At 34.9% G+C, this 11,556-nt stretch overlaps 1 protein-coding gene across 1 annotated transcript; it reads left to right on the top strand.

The window, feature by feature from the left end:
• The first annotated feature begins 10,747 nt into the window (after nucleotides 1–10,747).
• Nucleotides 10,748–11,200, top strand: LOC145616204 (uncharacterized). The gene has a single exon (XM_081670897.1). The coding sequence runs from the start codon at nucleotides 10,748–10,750 to the stop codon at nucleotides 11,198–11,200; it is 453 nt and encodes a 150-aa protein (XP_081527023.1).
• Nucleotides 11,201–11,556: the final 356 nt, after the last annotated feature.

Genomic DNA, 11,556 nt, shown 5'->3' on the forward strand with positions numbered 1-11,556 from the left:
CAATGATATAAATTAATATATTATATTATATGACCTCTGATGATATATTAGAGTCATTGTGATCCTTGACTCTTTGAGTAATATTACTTCCATTAGTTCCAATTTAAGCAAATTAAATTTTCATTTGTTTGCAAAAACTTACTTCCTTTTCATTGAACATAGAAGCTTACTTTAGTTTAGTCACTCCCTTTAGGGTTTTTTTTTAATGACTCTATACGTTATTTGTTTGATGCATAATGATATATTACTATGCATTATTGTCATTGACATAGTGGAAATGATTTTTTGCACTATGTTACATAACATACTAATGTATTTTTCCCTTATGATCATGCACATAAATTTATCATAGTTTATTCTCTTACAACCGGTGTAATTAAATTTAAATCTCATCTATCAATATTCTTCTAAAGAAAAATATATGTAATCATTTTATTAAGGAGTTTTCTAATGTACGTGTGCCTCCAAAGACTTAAAGGTTCTTCTTTAAAAACACAAGCGGATTTTATGCATTAATCAAAATCTGTCAAAGTCAAAAAGATTTTGGGAGAAAACGTTCATACAAATATGTTCTGAATTAAAGATAGTTTCCCACCGAGTAACACAATTAGCAATCACAGTACCCTCACCTTACATGACTACATTTAAAAGTACTAAAAGCATTTCTAGCACTAAGCACCTCCTCATAGAACAAGAACACAGGTGCAGCTCCTTCTCATTCACACTAAATTGTTGTTACAAGCTTCAAAGCATCACACTCGAGTTTACCATTCACATATTTACTCTCGTTTTAAATTGAGTTATTCATTTAATTTGACAATAAAGTCGATACATCGTATTTTTCTATGGCCCTAAAGGCACCCACTAGACAATCGATTAATAAATTAAATTCTTGTATCTTAGTTACAATGGTCCATCCAACTTTTGGTATCACTAGCTAATTTGCAAAGTACAAGTAATATTCATTGATAAGGAGCACCTTTGGCTTTATAGGCCGGCCAAATGCGACTTGCAAACGCAATCAAATTAGAATTTTGGCATTTCAAAGCATATACTTCCCCACTTACTATATGCAGCCATCTTGAAAATTACCTTACTGACCTGGATTTGATTGTGACTTTTTTTAAAAAAATTATTATTACTTGTATTAATAATTAAGAATATTTTTAGTGGTAGTTGACATTATTTTGTAAGTATTATCCATAGAAATTTAAATATTTGCTTGGCCTCAGCATTCTTGTAAATTACTACTTTAAGTATATTAATTTTATTTGTAATTGCTCTTTCCGCTCCTCGTAGAAAAATGATTAGGTCTTATGCTTTTCTAATTTATAAAAAGTTTGCTCAAACATATTTTATACTAATCAGCTTTGCTTATTTTTAATAAGATTGTGACATGTATCAATTTTTCCATTATCATTTTTATTTCGACTGGTTGAGATTGCTAGGGTGACATTAATATTCCTTGATGTATGAAATTATATGCTTATTTATAAGACCTATAACTTATAAGAACATTGCCTATTATTAATATTATTCACTAATTTCTTTTTAGTCAACTCTAATCCGACTATAATTCATATCAGTGACCCCGTGTCCAAGAAAATTTGAGTTTCTATTTAGGGTCGAAAGGAGTATCTAAGTATGGAGAGTACGAGAATATATATGTTTTCTTGGTACTCCATAATTCCATATGCATGTCAATATGCATGTCATGTTATGTACTAATTAGAAGAATTATTAACCCTAATACAAATTAATTAAGGAGGAAATTTGAAGCTTTTTTATTTTTGGAAAGGATATTTGCACAAGGTTAGGGGGACGAAAAATACTCAAAAGAATATACGTACTTGTATTATTGTATATGAATAATTCTAGGTATATTAATAGAAAATCAGAATAAATTTCAATTTGCTTTATTATATTCATCTAATTATGATTACATTATAATAATAGTAAGAGAAAAGCCAAAGAGCTTTCCAAAACTATATTGACTAGTTACTTAAAGGAGTGAATTTCAATAGTAGTCCAAAATTTTTAAACTTGAAAAACAAGGTATATACCAAGTACATTGTACGGAGTCTACTGATTTATAATCTGATCTAAAGTTAGACTTGTAGAAATATTTGTCATGTTGGTAATAGTCTTGATTATTATTCAATATTTCTCATATAATTTAAGTATTTTTAGTCTTAGCGTAACTTGATTTATATGTAAATTTGTATGTAATTCGAGTATTCGTATATATTATCTCTTCTTTTATTAATTGGTCAAAATAAACAAGGTACTTCGTTCCTTCGTATTAAGTTATTTCTTGATTGACACTCTATTGAAAAAGATAGAAATATAATTGTCTATATAATTATTGAACAATTATTAATGTATAGAAGTACAAATTATATCCTAACTACTTGATACATTATTGGAATACTGTTGATATATTTATCTATTAATATATACTGCGTATATAATTTATCATAGTCGGCAATCGGCATGCATTATATTATCCAATAAAATCATAATTCAATCTATGAATGAATTGTATATATTCTGTATAATGTATATGTATATATAAGCTTGTATGTGTTGTTATGTTGTCAACATCTAGATTTCTGGCGATGATCTCATCTCATAACAAAGCTTTTACGCGATGTAGATGAACCCCCTCAATGATTAGGAGCTACTATTATTTATTAGTATTACTAATTATATATTATACTCTAATCAAAGATTAGTACGCCGTATATCAATTTAATTTGTACACACACGTTGCAGGTTTGCATAGGTAGGTGTTTCGTGTTTGTGTCATGTATATTTACTACCTGAAATGGTAACGGGTTTTTTAATTTTTGTAAAATATAACATATTGGCGTATGATAAAAGTTGTGATAAACTGATAATTAAAAATGTATAATGATTAATTGCTTATGTAGGCATTGGGTAATTGCTTTAATTTTATTACATGTACAAGAAGGTACAATCATTTATCTACTAGCATATATTAGTTGTGTACGCATCATTATTTAATTTTATTTTACTTTTTTGTATGAAAGAGCCTCAAGAGCATTACAAAATATTTATACTCGGTAGTGAGAACTTGTGACCTATATACAAGCAAGCTAAGTTTAAAGACCTAACCAATACGACAATACCAATACAACAAGACCTTATTATTAGTTACTCCCATGGTACATGTAATGCAAAATTATACAATACTCCGTAATATATTAGTACATTGTATTATGATAAAATAAATAAAAACAAATAATTCGTATTACCAATATAATATTTGAACCTAGTATTCATACTATTCAATAATTTTATGCTTCTCTCATTATCACGACTCACAAAGTATTTGCTTTGAAAGCTCATTACAGAAATTCCCAAAGTGTAAAAAAAATACAGTCCATTCAAATATTTTTTTTCAAGAAAAAAATTGATTTGTTATTTTCAGCAATTTAAATACCACTCGGATAGCTCTCAAACTAGCTACTTTCAGTATTAAATTTGGCGGTTAATTATTTAATTTAGGATTAACTTCTTTTTATTTTCGTGGCTGAATTTGTACTCTAGATAAGTGGACGCTGTGTTAGTGTGTACTTCCGCCATTCAAGTAATTAACAACTACGACTACGAATGCCAAATTAAAGAAAAAGAAAGATAGCATTAGTTTGAGTGGTGTCTTTTAATTAATCCTGTTGTCATATAACATTACTCCTTCTGTTTAAAAAAAATAAAAAATAAAAAATAAAACTTTGATTCTCTATAATGCATGCTTAATGACTTTCTTTTGAGAGGCTTAACGTGTTATTTAATATTTTATGTCATGGTCGAGTTAATTTTAAACAATACGAATATAATTAAGGCTAGGTTTAATTTTTTTATCGATCTTAAATATGAGGTCATGAGATAAGTTAAATCTATATTTGGCACACTTCATTCCAAGTTTTTAATAAATCCATGTACAAGAATTATTATCGATTAGGTTCAACTTTAAGTTTCTTTCATAATATAATCTCGGCTAGTTTGTAAAAATGGCATTAGGTCGTGCTTGGTTTGTAAAACTCAGCACAAACCACAACACACATTCACAATAGCTTGACACACCAAAATAAGTTCAATTGGCTTATGATTCTAAACAAAATTATACTTGTATAATGACACAATTCCGGTGACACGTGAGCTTTGCTCGTACTTGAGCCACCCTTTTGAAAATATAATCATTAGACGTCACTCACTATCGAGTGGGCTTAGCCGAACCACCAAACCGGACCTAATCCAACCAAAGCTTATGGACCCGACTTGACCCACATTCATCTCTACTTAGGGCCTGTTTTCTTACGTTGAAATTCAGTTCAGTTCAGTTCGGTTTGGTTCAATTCAGCTGAGTTCAGTTCAGTTCAGTTCAGTTCAGCTCAATTCAGTTCAGTTCAGCTCCTAATTTCCTTCTCTTATAAAATATTCAGTTCAGTTCAGTTCAATTCAGCTGAGTTCAGTTCAGTTCAGCTCAGTTCAGTTCAGCTGAGTTCAGTCAATGAGAACAGACCCGTATATTGATATTTTCTTTCAATAATTTTGTAAAAAAAATTTGATGGACAAGAAGTAAAATGACAGGTGGCAGATGTCAAAGGAACAATAGATAGGTAAAATGAAATGAGGGAGATGGATGATTAGACCTGTCCCTGAAAACATGAGTAGGACTGACCACCACCACACGAATCAAGCCAAAATCCAATCTAGTCAACCCAAACATCTTACCAACAGACCTTCCAGATATGTACCACTTCTCTTTACTTACGTGGATCCATCTATGTTACTACTACTACTTGCACCTTCGATCATTTTCTTCTTCTTACTGTTATACATTAATACCCCACTCTTTCTATTCCACCAACCTCTTCATACTTCCTCATCATTTCCTTGATGCTTCTCAAATCAATGTTTGATAATTTAGGTCTTGTTTGGCATCATTTTTGGTTTTCAGTTTTCTGTTTTTTTGAAAACCAAAAACAGGAAACAAGAAAAAGGTGTTTCCACTTTTTTGTTGTCAGTTTTCAAAATTATCATGATTTTAATAAGTCTATATATTTTTTAATTCATTGTGTGACATATATAATATACTTCTAAAAAACAAAAAACCAAAAAACAGAAAACCACAACGATGCCAAACGAACCCTTAGTAATTAATAGTTCTTGTAACCTAATCCTACTAAGAATTCCAATTAACTCAATGGTGTATTGTAATTCAAACAACACATCATACTATTTTTGACATGGTTTATACTTTTACAAATTAAAGATTCTAGTTTTTTCTAGTATTTCGAAATATATAATCAAGCTGCAATATGGAGTATCAATATGCTTTAATTTAGTTTATAATATTTTTACGTGTGGTATTTCGAAATCATGTTCACATGTAAATGACATAAGTTTTAAACCGTCAAGATTCAACACTCAATATCAAATTATAGTTTAATTTGTGTTCTCATTGTAAAGAGAAGCTAGTAAGACTCCTTTATATATTAGAGCAAACTTTTTATAGATTGTAATAGTTTGTTTATTCGTTAAACTTTTGTAAACAAAAAATATTTCAATATAAAAACGATAAGTATAATACTAGAATAAAGGCCAATTTTAAGATTATCATACCATTATACAAAATTATCTGTCACGAAATAATTTCCGTAGTTTCATTAGAGTGTAGAGTAGCGTATTTATACAAGAGATTAGGGCTCAAGAAATAGGCCCGTTAACTATACAATATAAACACTAATTATAGGCCCTAACACCCCCCCTCAAGTTGGAGCATGCAAGTCACAAATGCCCAACTTGCCAAGTAAATACATGAATTGGCTTTTACTCAAAGCCTTGGTGAATATATCCGCCAATTGATCCGTAGTCTTCACATAAGACGGACTAATGATACCATCCTGAATCGCATCACGAAGATAATAACAATCCACCTCAATGTGCTTTGTACGCTCATGGAAAACCGGATTCTTCGCAATGTACAAAGCAGATTGATTATCACAAAACAAACTCATAGCACGGGGATGCGAGACACCCAAACTCAGAAGAAGAGCCTTCAACCATTTCAACTCATCAGTAGTTTTAGACATTGAGCGAAACTCGGCCTCTGAAGAAGACTTGGCCACAGTCTCCTGTTTCTTAGTCTTCCAGGATACAGGAGAAGCACCAAGAAATACCAACCATCCAGTGATGGAACGACGCGACAAGGGACAACCCGCCCAATCTGAATCGCACCAACCTGTAATATGTAAATCACAATCGGAACTCAAAAGAATTCCCTGACCCGGACATCCCTTCAAGTACCGCACTGTACGAAGAGCCGCTTCCCAATGATCCTGTCGTGGTTGTTGCATAAACTGAGACAAAATATGCACCGCGTATGCCAAATCCGGTCTAGTAAAAGACAAATAAATCAAACAGCCCACAAGCCGTCGATACTGCTCTGGATCAGAAAAGAAAGAGGACTCTGATTTCGCCAGAGTATGATTCTGCTCAATAGGAGTACCTGCCGGACGAGCACCTAGCAAACCAGACTCTGCAATAATGTCAAGTGTATATTTCCGTTGACATAAAAATATGCCTTCCGGACTATGAGCAACCTCAACACCAAGAAAATACTTCAAAACACCCAAATCTTTCATATGAAAACAGTCACTCAAGTATGACTTGAATGCTGAAATCGCAGAAGAATCATTACCAGAAATTATCAAATCATCAACATACACCAGAACACTCAGTTGTATAGACCCAGATTGCAGAGTAAAAAGAGAATAGTCAGAGTACGATTGCACAAATCCGTACCGTTTCAGAGAGGCGGCCAATTTAGAATACCAACAACGAGGTGCTTGTCGAAGACCATACAACGACTTCAGAAGACGACACACCATACCAGGTTGAGAGCCATGAAATCCAGGGGGAAGCTTCATATAAACTTCTTCATCAAGATCACCATGTAGAAATGCATTGTGGACATCCATCTGATGCAATTCCCAATTCTTTGCAGCAGCTACAGCAAGAAAAGCACGAACAGTGACCATTTTAGCAACGGGAGCAAAAGTCTCATTGTAATCAATACCCTCAGCCTGATGATTACCAAAGATAACCAGACGAGCCTTCAATCTCTCGAGTGTGCCATCAGAATTAAGTTTGACCTTGTAAACCCATCGACACCCAAGAGCTTTCTTACCCGGAGGCAATTTTTCCATTACCCAAGTGCCATTTTTTTCTAATGCATCAATTTCTGTTTGCATAGCCGCTTTCCACCCCTCATCTTGCATTGCCTCCTTGAAATTACGAGGCTCAACCATCGTATCAACAGCTGCAATAAATACACGGTGTCGCACAGAAAATTTATCACAATTCACAAAATGTGCTAAAGGATAGGGAGTACCTGAGGAGCATGGAGTAGACGGTGAACCAGGAGTGATAGATGGACTCGGAACAGAAATAGTATGTGCAACATAATCCCGATGCCAACCCGGAGGATGTCTATGTCGTTGACCACGATCAAGATCAAGAGATGATTCAGAGGAGAGACTCACAGCAGCCTCCGAGGCAGAAGCAGTAGTAGAGGGCACAGAAGGTGCAGTAGTGTGAGGAGCATGGGGGGCAGCACATGTAGTGGTAGCGGCATCACAAGCGGTGGCAGGGGTGCTCGGTGCGTGTGGTGACTCGGGGTCTATAGAGGATTCACCGACCTCCAACACATTTTCCAAATCATCCAAAAAATCATGATCAACTACCACATTGTCATGTGACACACCCTCGGTATCCACATTAGCATCAAGAGAATCACTAGGAAACACAAAGGGGAATTCATTCTCATAGAACTTGACATCACGTGAGACAAAAATTTCACCAGTTTCCAAATCATACAACTTCCAACCCTTCTTGCCATGAGGATAACCCACAAACACACACTTCCTACTCCTAGGTGCAAATTTGTCACCCTTAGCTTTTTGGTTATGAGAAAAGCAAAGACAACCAAACACCCTCAGAGCATCAAAATCAGGTTCTTTGTCAAAGAGAATTTCATATGGGGTTTTATTAGCTAGCAAAGTTGAAGGAGTACGATTAATCAAAAAAACCGCCCCAAGGACACACTCACCCCAAAAAGTAATCGGCAAATTACCTTGAAACATCAAAGCACGACTCACATTCAATATATGTTGGTGTTTACGCTCTACCCGACCATTTTGTTGAGGTGTGCCAACACAAGAGGTTTGGAAGAGAATGCCATTTTTAGTAAAATATGGGATCATGGGTTTAAACTCTGTGCCATTGTCACTCCGTACACATTTAACATGGACATCAAATTGACACTTAACCATAGCAAAGAAAGAGCAAAAAGAAGAATAAACTTCAGTTTTGTCCCAAACACCACGTGAAAAATCATCAACAATCGTCAAGAAATAATGAGCACCACAAGTAGAAGTCGTGTTATATGGTCCCCACAAATCACAATGAATCATTTCAAGAATACGACTAGCACGACTATCACTATCAGGAAAACTGGCTCGGGTCTGTTTAGCAAGAGGACAAATTTCACAAGATTTATGTAAACACTTAGTACCAGTAGTACCTCGAATAGCAGGAAGCAATTTGACAATTTTTTCCGACGGGTGCCCCAAACGACAATGCCACAACTCAAATGTAGAAATCTCCGGACCCGGGAGTGCACATACTTTTGGGAGACGCCGGAAATAATATAGTCCATCTATCCGTTCACCGCCTCCAATTAATCTCCCCGAGGATTGATCATGTTCAAGAGTAATCCCGTCCGCTAGAAAGACGCGGCCCTCCTTTGTAGCGATTGCTTGAGCTCCATCGGGAAGACTAACCGGGCATGGTAGAATAATTTGAACATCACAAAGAGAGGACTCATCACCCGTCACGTGATGAGAAGCACCCGTGTCAATAATCCAAGAAAAAGAGAAATAATCACCACACTGATTGATTGTCAAAAATTCAGTGGGAAGAGTAGTTGCCGCTGTCGCATGAGCAAGAGTAGCAGGAGGTTTGTTAGAAGCGTGGAGCAGCGAGTGTGTAGAAGAGGAAGGAGCCACAAGTGTGTGGCGTAGCCGAAACCTGCTGGGCAGCAAGGTCCGCAGCCAGGTCGCGGCTGGAGGCAGTAGCCCGCAGCCTGGTCGCGGACTGTTCTGGTTGCAGCAAAGAAGGCTGCCCAGCAGCAGGAAGAAGAGGCGCAGCATTAGGGAAAGGAAGAGTAGTGGCAGGCAGGGCAATAGGAGGCAGAGAAGCAGCCGAGCGTCCATATGTGTTCATCCACCATTCGGGTAGGCCATGAACAAGAAAGCAATTATCAAAAACGTGACCCGTTCGATAGCAATGAGTGCAATACAAATTTAATTTGCGTCGTTGCTTGTGTAGTGAAGTAGAGGGCAGAGCATCAGTGTATGCGATAGAAGTAGAGGAAGACATCATCTTATTGTCAATTGCCATGATTGAACAAGAAGAAGCAATAGAACAGCAAAGAGAAATCAAATTGGGGAAAACCCAAAATTTCAGAAATTGACTGGGGAACAATCTGATTGATCGATCAAATTGATTGGAAAAAAAAAAAAAAAAATTCAGAAATTGATTGTGTAGAGATTATAATAGAAATTAATTTAGGGATTAGAGTTTAGAAAATAGAAATTAATTTTAGGGATTAGAATGATTTTGGCTCCGATACCATGTCACGAAATAATTTCCGTAGTTTCATTAGAGTGTAGAGTAGCGTATTTATACAAGAGATTAGGGCTCAAGAAATAGGCCCGTTAACTATACAATATAAACACTAATTATAGGCCCTAACATTATCTAATCATGGATTTCAAACCGAAAATGTCCACAATGCAGTCACCACTCTTTGCACCTGATACAACAATACCCTTTATTTACGTGGAGGCCGGAGACTAAGTGGAGCTCTTCAAATGACCACATGCTGCACATCGCAACCAATTTTACAATTAATTTTCCATTTCATCAATCTTAAACCAATAAATAAATAAAAAAAAAATCAAAAAAAAATTAAATAAATAAATAAAACTCAAACTAATATGGTACCTTAACATGCTCTAAGATATACTATCAGTTTTTTTACTCAAATCAAATCAAATCAAATTTACAAATTTATGATATCATTTTTAATTTGTTCTAATCTTTTTATCCCTATTCTTTTTTTCTTTTTTTTTGAGAAATAAAATATTATCTCTATTCATTCATTCTTTTATTTCTTTATACGGAGTCCTACTTTGATTCTTCACCTATTGGAAAAATTAAGATATATTTATATAATTTTTTAAAAAGGGACGGAGAGATAAAAAATAAAAAATTTAAGATCAAAAGAATCTTAACCACAGAATAACTTAAACCCCCGATATTTTTTAAATCCAAAAAAAAATCTACCAACACCAACAGTAGTAGAGCAGTAGTGATAAAAGTTAAACGATAAATTAATTATTAATTAATAACCGAAAGTAAAGGCACCCGCTCGGAGTGGACTATATATATTCACCTCTTCCCCCCTTTTTCTCTCTCCCCAAATACTCTTTATTATTCTTCCTGCTATTACTTCAATTTTATTCACTTCTTCATCAATTTTCTCTCAATTCTTCTCAATAATCCACCATTTTTATTGGAAATTGAAGTATTAATTCATCTTGTTCGTCAAATTCTCTCTCTTATGACCGGTCAAATCGTGATCAAATCATCAACAATGGCGTCATCTCGGCATCAACCGCTTCTCACCGAAACCCTAACTTCTCCGAAAAAATCGTCGTCAAATGTCGGAGAAGTTGCCGGAGTTACGACGGCGAATTGCGTCGCTGTTTGCTGCTGTTGTCCATGTATTCTGGTGGAGTTCATAATCCTAGCCGTCTATAAAGTTCCGGTGAATCTCTGCCGTCGGATGCTGCGACGGCGGCGAAAGATGATGAAGAGGAAGAAGATGAAGAAAGGGCTTCTAGAAGATGCGAAAGAGGTAGGATCTGGTGTGAGTGAGGTGTACTATAAGACTGGATTTGTTGATGAATTTTCAGAGGTTTATAAGAAGGAATTTGAGATGATCAAAGTTTCGGTTGATGGATCAACAGTGGAATTGGAACGAAAGATGTGGGAACAGTTTCATGATACTGGTTTCTGGAGAAGTTCTTCTCAAAGATTTTCTTGAGTTTTTTTTTTTTTTTTTTTTGGTGGAAAAATTTGGTTGGGAATCTTGGGGTGATGTAATTATGTGCGGTTGTGTTCACCGTAAGATTGGTGTGGAAGTGCTCTTGAATGGTGGGCCGCCACTAATTGGGGATAAAAAAGTGTATATACAAATTGTTGTAAATAATTTTATTTTATGGTATACTTGATTGGTGAATCTATACTTAGTATTTAAAAACACAAACCACAAATTTTTCATATGACACATGGCATCACAATTCACAAGTCACTCATCACCCTATATGCCACATGACACCTCTCTTAATATGTATATTTAAATCTTAATGCAACTTGCAAATTCAAGTAAGAAAATAAAGT

This window comes from Chenopodium album, chromosome 26 (assembly GCF_948465745.1).
Source record: "Chenopodium album chromosome 26, dcCheAlbu1.1, whole genome shotgun sequence".
Classification (NCBI taxonomy): domain Eukaryota; kingdom Viridiplantae; phylum Streptophyta; class Magnoliopsida; order Caryophyllales; family Amaranthaceae; genus Chenopodium; species Chenopodium album.

What these genes read in the sequence shown, in the direction of transcription:
- LOC145616204 (XM_081670897.1), top strand. Translation starts at nt 10,748, where the DNA reads ATGGCGTCATCTCGGCATCAACCGCTTCTCACCGAAACCCTAACTTCT.